The sequence below is a fragment of the Amblyomma mixtum genome, chromosome 4 (genome assembly GCF_055824585.1).
Source record: "Amblyomma mixtum isolate Tamu chromosome 4, ASM5582458v1, whole genome shotgun sequence".
NCBI lineage: Eukaryota > Metazoa > Arthropoda > Arachnida > Ixodida > Ixodidae > Amblyomma > Amblyomma mixtum.
The window spans coordinates 70,313,202-70,332,638 of record NC_143015.1 but is presented as its reverse complement, the minus strand read 5'-3'; the positions used below and the strand labels follow the sequence as shown (position 1 = coordinate 70,332,638).

General features: G+C 47.7%; 1 protein-coding gene across 1 annotated transcript; it reads right to left on the bottom strand.

Moving 5' to 3' along the window:
* Positions 1-13,284: 13,284 nt before the first annotated feature.
* LOC149346871 (BTB/POZ domain-containing protein 6-B-like) lies at positions 13,285-17,443 on the bottom strand. The gene is made up of 2 exons (XM_089585461.1): positions 17,250-17,443; positions 13,285-14,033 (listed from the first exon to the last, which is right to left on the bottom strand). The coding sequence occupies exons 1-2, from the start codon at positions 17,363-17,365 to the stop codon at positions 13,370-13,372; spliced, it is 780 nt and encodes a 259-aa protein (XP_089441587.1). The 5' UTR covers positions 17,366-17,443; the 3' UTR covers positions 13,285-13,369.
* Between the last annotated feature and the right edge of the window lie 1,994 nt (positions 17,444-19,437).

Sequence of the window (19,437 nt, the reverse complement as noted above, 5' to 3'; positions counted from 1 at the left end):
ACGCCTGCATGTGTCGTCTCGGTTGTTCGACGCCTGCGTTCGCATGCGCTGAGTGCCGCGCAACCTTGCGGTTTCTGATCTCTTGGGCCGCTTTGCCTTTTTCCTAACTGGCTTTTTGTCCGGACGGCGCGGTCTAGTCTTTCTTGCAGGCCGATGCCCCTTTATGCACTTCGCGCCAGTTTTGCTTGGAAGACGCGCTCTTCCCTTTTCATTACTGCAGTCAGCCTTCGAACGAGATGCCCGTGTCGCCAGATCGTTAACTGCAGTTCCAAGTCTATGAGGCGCAACGCGGGAAGGCTTCGCCTTTCCTTCCACCGCATTTCTTTCTTTCGCACCTGTCCGCGCAACCAAATTTAGGGCTTTGAATTTGATTTGTTTTCTCTTGGTTCTTGCCCTTTTTCTTTTTCTGCGCCTAGACTGTACCGCGTGCGTCTCCTGATCATACCTAGCTACCTCTAGTTTCTCAGTCGCACTTTGGAAATTTTCCTCAAATTCCAAACTGGCCTCTGTGCCTTCGCAGCAGAGTGCCAGCGCCACGCAGCTGACAGACGGACATGAAACTGCCCCTGAGATCCCCAGCTCATTCCCTCGGGAGTTGTCCTCTCCAGCTTGCCTGTCGCTCTGCGCGCCATTCTCTGCATTGCAGTGCTCAGCTACAACTGAGCCCGCCTGGCTGTCGCTCTGCGCGCCATTCTCTCTACTGCAGTGCTCAGCTACAACTGAGCCCGCCTGGCTGTCGCTCTGCGCGCCATTCTCTGCACTGCAGTGCTCAGCTACAACTGAGCCCGCCTGGCTCTTATGGCTATCCTTTTCCTCGGCAGCCTCGCACTCTTCTTGTGCCAGTATTACCAAGGTAGCCTCTCCGGAGCCTTTGTCACTGAAGCCGCTGTGACATCCCAACTCGCTCTTACCGCGGTTGTTACTCTCAAAAGGGGTTTCCGCTGTTTCAACTTCGAAACCTTTCTCGCTAGGAAAATCTCCCTTTACGCGGTTCTGCCGGTTTGACGCCTGTATCGACTCTACTGAAAGGGTCGCGCTCGTAACTGTCCCGACAAAGCTGTCCATTGCCACTCCTGCCTCACTCGGAGGAGAATCCTCGCACTCGTGTCGTTGAGACGCTATCTCGGAATGCTCTCTCTTAGCATTACGTCCAACTACACTGGACACGGTCTCGGATTCTGCGGCTTTCCTTGGACTACCGTACCGGTTGCACACGTTCTCTGCCACTTCCCTCGTGGTGTCGCGATTTACCAACTCGGCTACGGTCACAGACTTTGCGGGTCTTGCCTGCGGACCTATTTCATAAGCATCGCTTGCTCTTTCAGGAGTTCCGGCTCTCACAATACCGCCTTTTCTTCGCAGTTCGTTTTCAAGCTGTATACGCTTTAGATCCCATTCGTCCTTTTCAGCTTCCCATTTTTTTCTTTCTTTCTCTTTTTCCCACTCCCGATCAGCTTCCTCTTTACGCGCTTTTTCCTCTGTGCGCGCTTTTTCCTCCTGTTCGGCTTTTTCTTTACGGGCTTTTTCCTCCTGTTCGGCTTTTTCTTTACGGGCTTTTTCCTCCTGTATCAAGTTCCATGTAACTTCTAGGTGATCGTTATCCTTGACGTGTTTAAGAATGATTTCGCCCAGTTCAATTTTGGTTACTTTGTTCTGAACTTCCACTGACAGTTCCTCGCATATCAACAGCAAGTCCGACTTCAACAATCTCATTAGGTCCATTGTGACGCTTTCTCCGCTTTGACTCTGCTAACTCAAAAAAAATGCCTTGAGAATAACCCTTCTCAAATGACAAACCCTTGATTCCCAGTCAAGATTTTTCTCTGAATCTAAAGCCTGGCGAATCCCATAGCAAAAGCCAAAACGCTCACCCGTGGAGAAAGCACGATGTTGCACGGTGCATCCCAGCTGCTGCCAACCAGTGTTAGGAACGGGCCACAAGCCAACCGCTGGAACCAGTGTTAAAGATGGGGCTTCTATCCCACCGCTGGAACCAGAGTTGAAGACGGAGGGGTCCTGGAGATGACTAACTCGTTTAGCCTCGCAGGTACCGGCTCCGAATGACGATGTCGGACTGCGTTATCGAGGAAACTGCACAGAAGGGTTTATTCTACATATTTACAGAAGAGAATGGAATCGAATGCAATGCTCTGATCACACAACGACATCCCGTTAAATACGGTTCGCGTTCCCCAGATCCCTGACTGGGGAACTTAGTTCGAATAACGCTGTCCAATCGGATGGGCCATTGATGACGCTGGCGGTGCTGAAGCTCTCTCGCTCTCTCACAGCTCGGGGGATGAGAAGGGGAAGACAGTCATCAAACACAGATGCGTCACCTTGACCACTGCCGCAAGTTTTCTGTGCGTTGCCTCCGTGGGAAAGCAGAATCCCGCAGTCTCCTCGCAGGTGGTTGAACCTTCTCGAACTCCCCCGCCGGATGGCCGAAGCACGAGACCCATTCGACACAGCGTCTTTCAATTAGCAGCCTCGCTCAGCGTGACCCTGCGTAGCATCATCCAGTCCGGGGACCCGAAGGTCGATTCGGCCAACGTATACCGGTGCTTCCGCCGTGCTGCTGCTGTCGCAAGCTCCTCGCCGCAGCTTTGCCTAACGACGACACTCGTCTGACAGTAATTTCTCCCAGGCCCGTGGGAGACAGCCTCCTTCGATCGGTTCGGAGGTTCGGTGATTTGGAGTGCAACAGCCCCGGCCGTCGTCGTCTATGCTTCTGCCGCCGGCGCCAGGCCTCGTCATATCCCTTGCTTTGCGATGAGTCACACCCGGCTCCCAGGACCACGTTGTCCACTCTTAACAGCATCGTCGTCGGCGTTGTCGTCGGCGTCGGCCTCGTAACCAGCTCCGCCCCCCTTTCATCCGTAGCTGGGGTTGACTCACTATCGGCGTCAGCGGCATCAGTCAGTCGCTGCTATCTCTTCCCTCCTCCCTTTATCGTGTTGTCCGCTTGCTGCGCGCGCTTCTGCCCCCATCGTTTGCCGCTGGGTGTACACGCCGCCCCCTCCCCCCTCTTCCTGCGAGTCTCCGGTTGTCAAAGCGCCGGCTCGAACTTAATTCCTTTCTTCGCTCCTCCTCCAATGCAACCCCTGTGCAGAGCCAGATCGGTGGCGGCGGATCTGTATATGTGCACCGCCCGAGCCGAAATTGCCGCTGCCGTTCGCCACTGCGAAATTATCTGCCAGTTCTTACTGAGCCATGAGCGAGACGACCGATGGAAGTCCTCCGTCTGCTAAAAAAAAAATTCTGTGATAGCGCATACATGTGTTGCTCGATTTCTTTGCCTCAATCTATCAAAAAGGTGAAACAGCTTATTTGCTGCGCTCAAATTTCGCATTAGGAAGTAACGTAATCGTCGGTAATTTTTTTTGTCTCGTTTAAACTACTGTTTTTTTTTTGGTGTGGGGCACTACAACAGAAACAAATATGCATAGCATTTACATGCAGCAAAAGTAGTCTGTCCGTTACATTGCCAATGTTGACTACCATTCTCCTACCGATGCCTTATTTTCACACTACCAGATTATACCAATTTATAGCTTGTACCAATATTACTTAGCAATCATATAAAAAATATCTGTACAATACAATAACCGAGGGTTTCTAGACTTGACTTGCCTCACTCAAACTGCACCGGCTTATACCATGCGCAATACAGAAAAATGGTTTATTCCTTTTTCCCACACCAACAATGAGAATCAGAAGTTAATTTACAATTGCTGCTTGTGTCACTGATGTGTTGTTAAGACGTTAAGCTTCGCCTCTAAGAGTGAAACGCGACAGCGTCTTGCAACGCTGTCAGGGAGTCCATAGAACGGCATCGCCCGTTCGGTTCTACGCCTTGCTCGTCGGTAAATTGGATTTTGAGGAAACGAAATACCTGTCTCGCATACCACGGTGGACACCTGAACCTCGCCGTAAGGAAAGGGAGGAAGATGGGAGTCAACGAAGACACCGTATTCACTAGACGCGCCTTTGTTCGTTCCGAATCATCGAGCTGGCATGGCGGAGTGGTTAGCATGCTCGTCTCGCACTCCGGAGAGCGGGGTTCGATTCCCGAACTCGACTAATTCCTTACTCGGTTTTATTTATATATCTCGCCTGACTAGAAAGGTTAATTAGGCTAATTGAGTTAATTAAGCAATTAACTAAACTGATTTCCGCTTACTTGTAGCATCACTATACGATCCCTTTAATTGTTTGCACGGTTACTAGCCAAACAAAGTCCAATTGGCCCGGTTTGAAATTCGCGCACTGTGACGTCATGACCGTTTCGACCTATTGAAAAGCGTGACATTTCTGTCGACAACCGCTGCTTACAACGATGAGGCATTAAAGGCTTCCGCCTTAATATGCCGCACTTATTAAGGCGAAAGCCTTTAATGTCTCATCGTTGTAAGCAGCAGTCGTCGACAGAAATGTCACGCTTTTCAGTTGGTCGAAACGGTCGTGACGTCACAGTGCGCGAATTTCAAACAGGACCAATTGTACTTCGGCTAGTAACCAGGCAACCAATTGAAGGGATCGTATATTGATGCTCCAAGTAAGTGGGACTGAACTTAGTTAATTCCTTAATTGCTCAGTTAGCCTAATTAACTTTTCAAGTCAGGCCATATAAGTAAATAAAACCGAGTAAGAAATTGGTCGAGCTCGGGAATCGAACCCCGGTCTTCGGAGTGTGAGGCGAGCATGCTATCCACTCCGCCACACCAGCTCGATGGTTTGGGAAGAACAGTGGTGCGTCTAGTGAATACGGTGTCTTCGCTCACTCCCATCCTCCTCCCTTCTCTTCCGGCGACGTTTAGGTGTCCACCGAGATATGAGAGACACATAGATTTCCTTTCCTCAAAAACCAATTTGCCGACGAGCGAGGCATAGAACCGAATGGGCGATGGCGTTCTATAGACTCCTGGAAGCGTTGCAAGACGCTGTCGCGTTCCACTCTTAGAGGCGAAGCTTAACATCTTAACCACACATCAGTGACCAAACTTTAGGTGAAAAAAGTGCCCCCCTGAATTTTGACGGGTGTCCACCGAGATATGTGACACAGTTACTGCGTAATTTCCTTTCCTCGCGATGACAAACCACTAATTAATGATTAATCACTGATTAATGTCTGAATACTAATTAAATGCTAATTAATGACGCTTAAGCTTCGCCTGTAGGAGTGGAACGGGACAGCGTGCTGTAGCGCTGCCAGGGAGTCCACGGAACACCACCATCCGTTCGGCGCGATGCCTTGCCCTTTGAATGCAACGCTTTCTGAGGAAAGCAAATGGCGCAGTAATTCTCTGTCATCTCTGTGGACACCTGAACCGCACCGTAGTGGAAGGGAGGAATTGGGAGTGAAAGAAGACAAAGAGGGCCCGTAATGAAGAAAATGAAAATTGTATTTGAGGAAACGAAATTATGCAGTACCTCTCTCAGATATCTCGGTGGACAGCCGTCAGAACTCAGTGGGGGGGGGGGGGGGGGGGGCACTTTTTTGACCTAAAGTGATGTGTGGTTAAGATCTTAAGCCTCGCCTCTAAGAGCGGAACGTGACAGCGTCTTGCAATGCTGCTAGGGAGTCCATAGAACGCCATCGCCCATTCGGTTCTACGCCTCGCTAATCGGTAAATTAGTTTTTGAGGAAAGGAAATGTATCTGTCTCTCATATCTCGGTGGACACCTAAGCCTCGCCGAAAGAGAGGGAGGAGGATGGGAGTGAGCGAAGGCACCGTATTCACTAGACGCGCCTTTGTTCATTCCAAACCATTGAGCTGGCATGGCGGAAAATTGGAATTGAGGAAGACGAAGACGGCGTTCCGAACCGTCGCGTTTTTGATGCTCTCCGCAGAAATGGATAAATCGGCCCTAGGCCGAGGTACTGTTGCGGCTTCTGCTGCCAGTAATACTTACCGTACTGTTCTTCCCCGTCTGCCTGCTGGTAAGCTGGTTTTTAACTCCGTATTTCTGCATGCGGACCTTGCTGGCCGTCCCTATCGTCCCAGGATTTTAGAGATGCCTTACGGGGTGTCATTGATCTCTGTCACATCAGCTCTATCGGACAGTTTCAGATATCTCACGTATGGATAACGTGCAAGACAGCGTTAGCGAAAGCTAAGCTCGTGAGCACTCAGGAGTTACAAGTGAAAAACCGCCGTTGTCTAGTGATTGACTCGGAACCGAAGACAATAAAGCTCCAGATACTTTGGCTCCCAGAACATCTTGAAGATTTTTACATTCGGGACGCCCTTCGCGCCTGCGGAACGATTACGTCCATCACAGTGGAGCACTGGAGGGTTCCAGAAATGGAGGGCATGTGCACCTTGAATCGAGACGTTGCCTTGACTCCTGCTGATGGCGTCACTGTCAACGACGTGCCTCACATTTTGACAATTTGCGGTGTACAATGTCTGGTTTTAGTGCCATGAAGGCCACCACTGTGTCTCCGTTGCCACAAGGTTGGCTATATACGCCGTCATTGCCGCACTCCTCGGTGGGATGATTTTCGGCGTTTTGGCCATACTACAGAGGAGTGCGTAGTGTAGTATGCTGATAAGCTACGCGGTGGCACCCGTGCCATGGACGACGCATTGCAGGAGCACTTGATGGACGCAACAGAAGTTTTGGACGCTGCTGGTGGCACGCCAGCCGTTGCGCCCACTGACTCAGCGACTACTGACGCGCTGTCTGGCCCCGTTCCTGCTGTGCAGCATGAGCCTACCCAGCCTTCACAGATGGAGCAGCTGTCTGCAGATGATGAGCGTCGATGCCTGGCGGAGCAGGCTCCAGCTATATGCAGTGTCAGTGATGGCACTCTTGGTGCACGTGCCTGTGCTGTGCGTGGGCCAGAGGAAGACAAGGACGACGGTGTGGCTCCGGCGCCGAGTGCCTGCACTGCTACATCTTCTGAGGCTCCTGCCGGATGTGCCACAGAGGTAACAGAGTGCCAACCTGGCACTTCACTCCCCGACGGCAACTGTGATGCCGATGAGCAAATTTTAAGTGTGGCCTCGAAGCGCGGTGTGTCTCCGAGTTCTGCCTCCTCTGAGGAGGACAGTGTCCCCGCCAAGCACAAGTCCCGCCGTCTAAAGTCAAAGAATAAGAAACCTCCTCGGCGCTCCAGATCAAGGAGAAAGGGCGTCAACTCTAGGGGGGCCTCACCTTCCGGAGTGATGCCCCCAGACATCGTAGATGCCTGATTGAAGCTCAAGTTAGCCACCATGGCGTCTAACCAGCAGTTGACTGTCGCAACACTCAACGTATGTGGACTCCGTTCAAGGCAGAAACAGGTACAGTTACGCCGATTGCTTTGGGGCAATCGGCTAGACATTGTCGGTATTCAAGAAACTAAGATAGAAAGTGAAGTGGATACAGAGATAGCCCTGCGACCTTTCCTAACAGATTACAACGTCTGTGTGTCGCACTCAGTGGGACTTTCGGCAGGTTGCTTTCTTTTCCTAAAGAAGAGTCTACCTATTTCTGACTTTAAGTAACAGGTTGACATAGAAGGGAGTCTGATATGTTGTGACTTTCGACTGCATGGCGAGTCGTGGAGGGTTATCAATGTGTATGCTTCAAATAATCCGGTGCAACGAGCAGTTTTTTTCATGCAATTGCAACTCTCCTAGGATGTGATCGTTATGTCGTTTTCATGGGTGACTTCAACTGTGTGTGCGACCCACGCGATCGCACAGGTCCTAACCAAAACGCCGATAAGAACTCTGGTATATTATTGTCTATTACCGAAAACGTACGTTTAATTGCTACCGGATTGTCATCCGCCTTCACATACATGAGAGGAGCCTCACATTTACGCCTTGATCGCATTTACGTTTCTGTCGATCTCCTTAAACGGCACATTTCATGTGATGTCAAGCCTGTTTCTTTCTCAGATCATGCTATGGTCATTGCGCGGATTGGAGAATGCGCCCGTCCCAAATTTCAGCCGCAGTGGGAACTGTGGAAGCTTAATTCTGATCTTCTAAATGATGAGCATTTTCAGCAGCGAGTGATGACAGTTTTGGAATCTTGCTTGGTCATGGATGTCCCATTTTTTCCAGCGTCTCTCATAGCCTTAGTGGCTTTGGGACGTTAAACCCCATAAACCAAACCAAACCAAACCATTATTTGCAGCTTGGGAGATGTTTAAGCTAGAAGTTCGTAGCATAGCTATTGAGATCGGCTCCGTGAAGTCTTATCTTAAGCATGGTGAGGAGAAACGGTTACTTCAGAGTCTTTATAATCTGCATGCGCTTGAATGTGAGGCTCCTGGCTTGTACACAGAGAAAATTAGTGCTGCAACCTTCAGAAGTTTGATGCAGAACGCTATCGTGCGGGCCGTGTATGATCCCGCAGCAATCGTGCTCTGCACTCTGAGGAGCCTACTAGACAGGCCTTGCTAGATGAGCGTCGTCACGTGGCTGCCAAGCGAATTTCTGAGCTCTACTGTGGTGGTGTCCTGGTCACAAGTACAGATGTCATAGTTACCGAGTTTGAAAACCACTATAGCTATCTGTTTGCTGCCACGTCTAGCACTGCTGATTATCATCATATAGCGCGATTGGTGTCCATGATTAACCCACTCAATGAGGATGAATGCAAGGCAATAAGTGGCTCTTTGAGCTTGGGTGAATTGCAAGATGCAATTGATCAATTGCCGCTTTCGAAAACCCCGGGGCCTGACGGCCTCTCAGGAGAATTTACAAGGCATTTAAATCCGTTCTCGCCCCTGTCCTGCTCCAAAGTTTTGAGACAAGTATTTATGTTGAATTTCTGCCTCAGTCATTTACGAAAAGTCATATTGTCTTTATACCAAAAACCGAGGATAAGGAAAAACTTCGATTTGTAGATGGCTACAGACCAATCACGCTTTCTAATGTAGATTATCAGATTTTTGCTAAAGTACTGTCAAATCGGCTGCAGCTTGCAATGTCTACTTTGATTGGGCCTCATCAAACATGTGGCTTGCGGGGACGATCAATACAATCTAACCTACATGTAGCGCGTACGGTGTTGCAGGATTGCAGTGACGCTCAAGAACAATTAGCAATGCTCCAAATTGACCTGGCAAAGGCATTTGATCGAGTTTGCCATTCATTTCTTTTTGCACTTTTAAATCACGCCAATCTCGGTTCAATACTGTCTACTGGCATACGCCTTTGTTACAAATCCTGTACCACGCGCTTCATTGTTAATGGCTGTCTCTCGCAACCGGTCCCAATTCAGTCTTCGGTGAAACAAGGGTGCCCACTGTCTCCGCTCCTGTTCGCATTATACTTGGAGCCACTTTGCATAAGTGTTATAAACAGTAGAGCTGTCAATGGTTTCCGAATAATAGGCCACGAACTGAAGGTAGTGGCTTATCCAGACGACCTTGCGTTTTTTTGTACTGATAAGCCAAGCATCGATGAGGTTATTCGTTTAACGGAGGACTTTGGTTCGGTGTCAGGAAGTCGGATTAATCGCTCTAAGAGTTGCGGTCTTTGGTTTGGTAGCTGGGGTTCGACACCTGCTGAATATGCTGGTATAACATGGACATGCAGGCCACCAAAGTACCTTGGCGTCCCTTTGAGTGCCTATAAGCATAGCGCACATTATTGGAAAGACCGCGTGTCAACTCTTCAGCGCTATGCTCAAACGTTTGACCCCATGACGTCTCAATTTTTGGCAGGGCGACCGCCTGTAATCTGTTTCTCGCCACTAAAATATATTATGTACTGCAAATTATTCTTTGCGCAAGAGTTACTATCCAGCGTTTTCATAGGGTTTTCGCTACTTTTGTGTGAGATTCGTCTTTTGAATCCATGAGGCGTGATAACCTTTTTCGGCCTGTAAGCGCTGGCGGCCTTGGTCTAGTTCACCTCTATGTCCGACAGATAGTGTCACGTTTCAAGTTTTTCCGTGACACTACACACCGAATAGTACGCTCATTCCTGCAAACAAATTTAGTTCATGTTTTACCCAACCTCATTGTGTCTTCCAATGTTTGTGACCGTCCGTGTTTGTGGGGCATAATGCAAGAGGTGTATTTGGCTGTCCGTTTCCTACTTGTTCGTTTTTCTCCTGAGTTCCTTTTTTTAGTGTCGAGAAAAAAGTTGTATAAGGATTTGATTAGTATGCTCTTCCCTCCGCCCATGTACCGCTCTCTGTATTTTGGTTTACCGGGGCATGACGTACTCAAAAGAGTACGTAAGATGCCAGTCTCGCCGTGTACAAAGACCTTTTTCTTTAAGTTACACGCCGGTACGTTGCCCGTTAGAACGTGGTTAGAGAAAAAGGGCATTTTTGTGTCTACCGTTAATTGCCGCCTTTGTGATGAACCAGAAACAACTGAGCATTGTTTCATCAGTTGCAAAGATGCAGTACTCTTCTGGTATATCCTGCAACGCACATTTAAAAAAAGAATTCATCTGACTCCACATTCTGTTCGCTATCTCACTGCGCTGCCATTTGTTGATGAACCCTTTGACATGTTCTTTCTGATTGGACTGCACAGCCTCTGGAAAACCCGCATGATGGACAGACACTGTGAACCTGTTATGTCTACAAAGGATCACTTCAGTCGAATGGTTGTTCATCTCAGAGACGTGTATGCCCAGACTGAGTACGAACCGGAGTGGCACTCACTATTAGTGATGTGCTCTGCATTGCCCCTATTCTAGTGCATGGTCTTTTCAATATGTATTGTTTAACACTGTTTTCATAATGGCTTGTATATAGTTCATGTACATAGAACATTACATCACTGTAATAAATACCATGTTGAAGGAAAAAAAAGCTGGCATGGCGGAGTGGATAGCATGCTCGTCTCGCACGCCGAAGACCGGGGTTCGATTCCCGAGCTCGACCAATTTCCTACTCGGTTTTATTTATTTATATGCCCTGACTAAGACATTTAATTAGGCTAATTGGGTAATTCAGCAAACTGACTAAGCTCAGTCCCACTTGGAGCATCAGTATACGATCCCTTCAATTGGTTGCATGGTTACTAGCCAAAGTACAATTGGCTCCGTTTGAAATTCGCGCACTGTGAGGTCACGACCATTTCGACCAATTGAAAAGCGCGACATTTCTGTCGACAACTGCTGCTTACAACGATGAGACATTACAGGCTTCCGCCTTAATAAACGAACTGTAAACTTCGGTCTGCATCTTCTCTCTGGACAAACTCATACAACAAACGAGATCTACTTACCTGTTTTGGGTGACAGCAGCACATGTCCTCAAGGAACGCCTGCAGACGTGTAGAATGCGCAGCGAGTTCGCCACATGTGCGCTCAACGGCTGCCAACTTCTCTTCGTTTCCTTTGAAGGACCTTCACTCATACTAATAATTTTATTCGAAAAATGTTCATTTTTATTACAGCTCAATAGTGTGAGTGGCATCTTTCCGTATTTTCAACATATATGGCGCTCAAACATTACACTAAGTATGCGAAGCTGCAGGTACGTTCTTCCTTTTCACTCATGCCAGCTTGACTTCGTTCAAATACATTGTAAAAATGGTAGAGCGTTGTTTTCCGACGTGTAGAAAAAACAACTGGGATTTGCTACCCACAACACATCTGCCCAACTTATTTGGTAAACTGCCAGCCGTCATTGTGAGCAGTCAGCCAGAAGTAAATGTCTAGGCTCCTTTTCTGGTCGAAAAAAAAAGGCCCTCGACTATTCCGCAACCTATTGCCAATTTCTGGCAATCTGTTCATAGTAAGGATTATCTCTAGGTCTTATAGACCAGATTTGTTTACCCTCGCACGCAGGCTGCGGTCGCGCTCCTACTCTCGACACCAGTCGCCATCTGTCGGCGCGCGCGGCCCGAGGGACTGCGGGTCGCGCCGGCGCCGCGCGTAGAACGCATGTTTACGTGTTCGCTTCTGCCGTTGTTGTGCTCCATCAGCTAAAGTATGAGGGTGTGGGCTGTGCATCACTACTCATATTTTCCCTCTTCCAGACAGTACTGCGGTTATCTTGCGCGCAGTTACTCGTTAACCTGACATTCGAGGGTAGTCGACCAGGTAGTGTACGGACTGGAAACCGGCACTTCTAAGCAGATTTCTGCTCTGTCGTGTCGTTTGTTGTCGCCTTTTACGTGCGATATCATCTGTGCTAATTTTAGGCATCAGAATGTCGATCTATTGATTTGACTCAGTGGAGTAGTAACTGGATAGGCGAGCTGCAGACTGAAGGTTGTCCCGACGGAGCGCGTGTTTTCGATCACCAGTACGTGTTCGGCACCCTTGCGCTGAGCTTGCTCTTGTTCCCATTAAACACATTTCATGCACAGGATTGTAAGCACGACCGCTACCGATTTCAGCTGCTTTTTCCGCACGCATGTCAGAGGTATCTGGGGGGTAAAAGTTTATCTATAGTATCTTTCTGCTGTTGGTATCTACCTTAGTTTGGTTTGGTTTATTAAGGTTTTACGTGCCAAAGCGACTCAGGCTATGAAGGACGCCGTAGTAAAGGGCTCCGGAAATTTCGACCACCTGGGGTTTTTTATCGTGCACTGACATCGCACAGTACACGGGCCTCTAGAATTTCGCCTGCATCGAAATTCGGCCGCCGCGGCCGGGATCTAACCCTCGTCTTTTGGGCCAGAGCCGAGAGCCGTAACCACTGAGCCACCGCTGCGGTGCGGTATCTACCTTATTCATAGGAAAATACGCGCAATTTCTTTATATTTTCCACGCTTAGCCAAACGGCTACGCACGCTCTTACACGCGGCGGGAGCTCCTGAATAAAATAACAGGACTTCGGACCTCAAAATTAGTGAAAGCTGGATTAGCTGCTCATATCTATTCAATAAGCTTTTGACAAATTAAGCGAAAGTACGTTTTTATGCACCAGGTTGCATAAACCATGACAAGATTTGTTTTCTGTTTGCGCTGCGACTAAGTTGAGCTCACAGCGGTAATTTGTTGATAAACTGGCGCGGCGACAAGAAAGCCCTGTTTGTGGAAGGGGGGTTGCTTTATGGCCGGCCGGCAGGAAGGAATAAGAGTGCATGGGAATTGGAACTGCATGCTAGCCGCACACCTAATGCTTTATATTGAACAAATAGTTTCTTTGCGGTGGAGCACCAAGACGGAATTCGATATAAGCACGAGCGCGTTCTAAGCGCCGGCACAATTAGCCTGAATGTCAAACTAAATGCCATTAAAACGTGTCAATGTTATCGCTCTGATAACGTAAATACTTCCTGAAACACAGCCACGCAGCGGAAGTATGCTCGACAATGTTTTTTTAGCGCCCTAAGCGCGGCTATATGCAGGCGCGGCCGCGGAACTGCCGCAGCCCCGCAGTCCCCAAAGAAACGCCCGCACCGCGGCGCGCCAGTCGGTGCAAAATGGCCGCGCCCGGGAGAGGCTCAAAATTCTGGTCTATATACACCCCATGTAGGATAATACCCCATGCAGTTTGACAATTCTGCATCATCCTGCCTTCCTTCCATTCGGGATACCCGAACATTGCAGAATCCGGACGGCATGGCCATCGATCTTTCCCTTGTAATATTACTAAGGATCGATAGTGCTTCTTCGGCCCTGAGGACACCCCATGAATTCTGCCCTTCAATAAACTGTTCTGCCGTCAGTGCGAGAAAGCGAAGCTTATCGAAAAAGGGCAGCATGGCTTCCCGGAGAGCAGCAGATTCCTCCGCATCCACAGGGCGCTCTCTAACCTGCTGTTTGCACCATTCATGCACTGCCTTAACCACAGATGTCTCGGGAACGTTTGTGACGCAGTCGAGAATGTAGCTAACGGTGTGCTCCATACTTGACCGGAACGTTTTAGAAAACAGCACGCCGTGACTGTCCGCATGAATGACTTTTGTGGCAGGGGCACCCGTGTACTCTTCACCAATGGCCAGAACGTAGTCCAGAAATGGGCATACATTATCAGGATTCATGTTGCTCCTCACGTAATCATTGCATTGGTCGAAGAGTTCTGGGACCATGTACCTGTCAGCAGCGGTGCGGATATAGGCGGCCTGCTGCACGGTTTCCACCACCAGTCGACCACTGTAGAAGTACCTGCATTGTAGACAAGCGCGTATTCCTTAGAAACTGCCGTGATGAGCGGGAGCCCTGTAGGATTATATTTCAAATGTTGCTCATTCTTGTTTCTCTGATTAAAACATACTGCCACAAAGCTTTACCAAAACGGTTACCAATGCGTGGGGTAATAGGCGGAAGGAAAAACTTGGCAAAATCTTGTACTCTTATCTATGGCTTATCCAATAAGGGAGTAATTACTCATTGGCATACACCCAAGTGCAGCCATACGGCTACAAAGGAAAGCTTGTAGCCGTATGGCTGCGCTTGGGTGGATGGCACTGAGTAATTACTCCCTTATTTCAAAATCTACTCAACTTTGGGGGATTCTCCCAAATATTTGACCAACCTATGGCTTATCCACCCCAAAAATGAGTGCGGCTTTCTCTATTGGACTATGTCCTTCCTGAGTGCAGGATGAAGCATTTATGCAATATCGTAAAAAAGGCACCGGTTTCTTGAAGTTCTGTTGCGGCTTTTTGCCTCTCCCTCCAAGAATTATCTCTCAATGATCATGGTAAAACGCGGTCGAAAGCTAGATTTTATGTTCTACTCCAACGAAACGTTGCTTCCATCCACTTAACGACACTTCTTTATTGCTGCTTTGTGTAACTTGGATACTGAGCACAGTTCAAAGTAGCCAAAGAATTTTGCTGCTTATTCCATGCAGACAGAAATCCGAATAAAGCCAGTGTTTTCTGTTCTGTCGGCGCGTGTTCGCGTCCCATCTCTTTAGCTGCCTTATTTAGATCTAGTCAGTCTGTCGTGAGCATTATTCACTTCAAAACAAGCTCTTTCTTTGCCATATGTTCTTTTTGCCACTCATGAACGTTTGTAACGTTGACCCTTTTCCTGCGTTGGGGTCTGTCTGCAGAATACCTTACTCTGTGCCTGCCAAATACAGAGAGAAACCTTTCAGCCTACACCTAGGATGGTTTCAACCAAATATACTGAAAAGACTACTGATCGAAAAGCATTGAAGGGCGACTCGTTTTGCTCTCGTTTCGTATGCGCTTCTATAACGGTCTTGATCTTGGGAAAGTTATCAAGTTTCTGCGTGCGGGTAGAAGTGCAATGCCTGCAAATTATGAAGAAACTTGCACTGATAAGAGTTAACACTGTTCATTTGTTTTCTTTGAAGTCAACTTGAACGGCATGGAGAATGACATTAACGAAATCTTCAATAACACATTCGTCCTGAAGCCTCCAAGAAAGAGGCAGCTTCATCTCTCATAAAGCTGCATTACTTTCCAGGAATGCAGCTTTGTTCCTAACTCTGAATTTCATAAAGGCATGGATTAGTATTACTGAGTGTGTCGCGTACCATTCAGTGGTTTTTTCGTGCATCAAGGTGCAGTCCACATAAAAATGTATCTTTGGGTCGAATAGGTGAATGGAAATATTTTTTCTTGACAAGGTTAGAATCGTAAATTCGTTTGCTCTTTGCACTCATTCAATAGGAGTACCCGCACTGTTCTTCGAGCCTCATGCAAACGTGAATTAAAGACTACTTATTCCATTCTATCTCCCACACATAAAGTACGAATGCCTCCCAATTTCAGTAAATCAGGTGGGGTAGAATTGTTTCTTTTTCTATCCTTGTGCTGCTCTTGTAAACTTCGCGATCGCAGACGTCACAAAACCATGCCAGGTTTGTTCCTTCTACGCCTTCTACGTGCCTTCTATGAGCAGTTAGCAGCGTTGCGGCACTGACATGTACTTGAGAAAGACAATCTGTTTCCCTCGAACAATTACCTTTAGCGAGATAAATATTACCGCCCAGTTTTTTTTTTCACTAGCATCCTGCAAGTTACAGTGTGTTCAATGACCCTTGTAAAAGTGTAAATATTTGTGCTCATCATCTTGAGGGTCTGGACGGATCTGAAATCGTTGGTGTCATGTAATAGTAATATATGTCTTTCCAGTTTATTCCTATAAAAGGCCGCCGCCGCGGTGGCTCAGCGGTTATGGTGCTCGGCTGCTGACCCAAAAGACGCGGGTTCGATCCCGGCCGCGGCGGCTGGAATTTCTTTGGAGGAGAAATTCTAGAGACCCGTGTACTGTGCAATGTCAGTGCACGTTAAAGAACCCCAGGTGGTCGAAATTTCCGGAGCCCTCCACTACGGCGTCTCTCATAGCCTTAGTCGTTTTGGGACGTTAAACCCCATAAACTACACTACTCCTATAAAAGGCCATTTAGATATGTATATCTGAATGATATGGCTTGATTATCAGCTACAGTCTTGTAAGACTGAGCTGCATCGCCAGCCTGTAATGTTTATTTAGAGTAGCCCTCCTTCTCACCTCCTAGCCAATAAGCATACTCCCAAAGTGGATCAAAGGGTTCGATAACCAAAGGAGGAGGAACAATACAACATCAGACGCCAGTACTGAGGCGCCGTAAAAAAAAATTGTGCCCGCCGCCAAAGTCCTTCGGTATTCCGGCGAGTCCAACTGCCACCGACAATTCCATGGAGAATGAAAGTCGATGCTGTCAACGCTGTGCCATTTCTGGCTATTGATCATATTAGGCGTGCGCCATATGATTCACGGGCGCTGAACAATAGCTGCAGTGTTGAATGGTGAAGACTTGGAATAGACCGTTCAAGAAAGGGGTTCATCGGCCTCACCGAACTTTTAACAGAGTTGCGACAGACTGCTTGTGGATTGTGTAAATAATTTTCAAAGAGGCTACAGCTGTTGTTTTCACATCTCTAGCAAGCATGGTGAGGGGCCCAAAAGTTTCCTTTTAATCTGATTGAATTGACGACCAAATCACCGGCGACCAGAAAGCTGCGGTCACGATTACGAGAGAAATGATCCAGGTAACTTGTCAAGGTCTGATACGAGTAATATCTGGGGAGGAAACTTACTTCACAACCTCCACCCATTAATTTCATGTGTAATGCTCCTTCCGGCGCGATGACAGATCTTCGGATTCAGTTCGCTACCCCACCTCACCCGGGCTAAGCCTCGACAATTCCATAGGCTTTTGCCAAGCTTCGTGCTCCCAATTATTACTTGACTGCGCATAAGAAGTACGATTTCTATATTATTTACCCGGCACAGGCCTCCGATGAAGTTGCACTTACACGCAAAGACATCATATGAAACTAATTCATAACTTGACACAACATCAATTAGGAACGCGTAATGGTTTTCAGCTGTGTTAGTGTTCATAAGCGAAAATTTTACCGAAGCAAGCCAAGAAAGCCGTCCGGGTGGATGTCAGTGATGACAATACGATCTTCTTTAGGGAGCGAACCATAGAACATGGCCCTGAAGACCTCGTTTTGTTGCGCCAAGATCATGCGGTGTGCCTTGAAAGATCTTCGCTGGCCAGGAAATTGGCGAAAGTCGACTTCGATTTCCACATCGGCAAGGTCCGCATCTCCGAGATGTTTCTCAAACGACAACTGCACGAATAAGAGAAAAATATCAGGCCACGTGATATTTCTGTCAGTCAGGTGCGAAGTTCGATGCTTAATTAAGTCCTCAGGCTAACTTCGTCCATTGGGAACTCTCCTCCCACTCCATACATTTCGCAATAAAAGCGTTCGGGAAGATATTCAGTAATGAATGCATCCTAGTTAGGAAATTAGACTACAGTAGAAAAACGTTCATGATGAGTGGCATACCACACAAAATAATTATTTGGTACCTCTAGTATGCTTCTGTGGCAGAAAACATTTGCATGATTGCATCAGGCGTTATTATAAACATGCTTGCATCCATACCGCAATTTCGAATCACCCTGGTTAAGGAGGAAATTGTGGAAAAGACCGCAAGAATAAAACACGTATGGAGCGCACAAAAAACAAGGATTTTAGCATGTCAAAAATTTTTGAATTCTTTAAAGATGTAATTCAAATTGAAAAGTTCAGTTATTTTAACACTCAAAAGAAAGTGGATTACAAAGTAGCGCAAAAACAAACACATGCCGCCGGTGTAATCCGAACCCACCACCTCCGAATTTCGTGTCAGGGACTCTAACATCTGAGCTACGGTGGCTGACCAGTCTCCTAATTTCCCAGGTATTTATGTTGTTTGTGACCTAACAATGACAGCGCCCTCCAGCGCGACCCTCCTCCACAGAGGCCGAGGTAGTACGTAGGTCCTGTGTTACCGCGAATGTCACGTAGAACACGATCGAAAGGTGAGGGTTGAAGCTTTCCGAGAACCCGCTTATGCTATCTATGCCAGACCCGAGGCCATGGTCAAGCTATCCAGGAGAATTAAGGGAACAAAAACGAGAAGCTCATTATGTCATACATATATTAGATGTGCCGTCAACACCTTGACGCTTGATTACAGCGGCTTCGGAATTCAGCACCTGGATAATGTGACAGCTAGTCCGGACGTTCGATTGAGTGGGACCCTGGGGACATAGTGGGCAACCTGGCCAGTAGAACCGGTCAACAGTCCTCTCCACAACAAAAGGCAAGGCAGCAACTTCAGATTGCTTTCCACCTTATTTGTTCTGAATTGTCATGTGTGTTTTATTCTTTCAATTCTTTATTGCTACTTTGTATCCCGAAAGTTACTAGACTATATTTTGTTGTCCATATTTTGTATTTCTGGCATTCTGACGCTTATTGGCGAAGTCTTATTGATTTTTATCACTTGTTCATTTTTAAGTGACAAAAAAAACTCTGCCATAACTGTGATTTTTTCACCTTCATCTTATCTCTACGCTTTAATTTTTGTTCTTTTTGTGTATGAAAGGTGCACTGAATAGGAATCTGAGCTCGTCTTTTTGCCGCGGGAACTCGATCTACACGTTCCGAGCATTCTTAGAAACTTCGAATTTTTGCCCTGTGCAGCTGATTTCCCTAATTTAAGTCGGATTAACGTCCGGCTCCCACCTTTGCTTTTTTTTTTAATTCCCCGCAGGCGGTGGGAGGAGTCGACCAGCGCGTGTGGTGCCTTTCAGGCAGTCGCATGGCGGCTTTGCTTTCGCTTTTATTTTTTTTATTAGGCTTCCGTCAATAAATGGATCTAGTCGTAGAAAAGAAAGTCGTAAGAAAAGACGAAGAAGTCAGGGAGCTGTCGGGCTGTGCCCGCTCGTCTCTGCTAATCTTTGTGGATGTTTTGTGATCGGTGTTGAACACTTCTGTTCAAGTAACCTGCACTGCAACATCGAGGTATGATTCCGACGGTGGGTGCGGCTCCGCCGGTGCCGCACCCGGTCTCAACACCTGAATGTTCTCCTGACATTCCGTCAGGCCCAGCTCAGCTGGTCATACCTGCTGTGCAAGCCCTACCTGCTACCTCACACCTGGTGCCCTGCAGCTACCCTTCTGCTCCAGCTGCGTCAGGACCAGCATATCCAGACCTCCATGGACATCGCATCCCTGAAGCTTCCAACTTAAGCCGTGATCTG

Excerpts from the sequence above, each read along its gene's own strand:
- LOC149346871 (XM_089585461.1), bottom strand. The coding sequence starts at position 17,365 with ATGATCTTGGCGCAACAAAACGAGGTCTTCAGGGCCATGTTCTATGGT. Across the intron at positions 14,034-17,249 it reads GGCTTTCTTGGCTTGCTTCG|GTACTTCTACAGTGGTCGAC; the intron begins GTAAAATTTTCG and ends TCTACAATGCAG.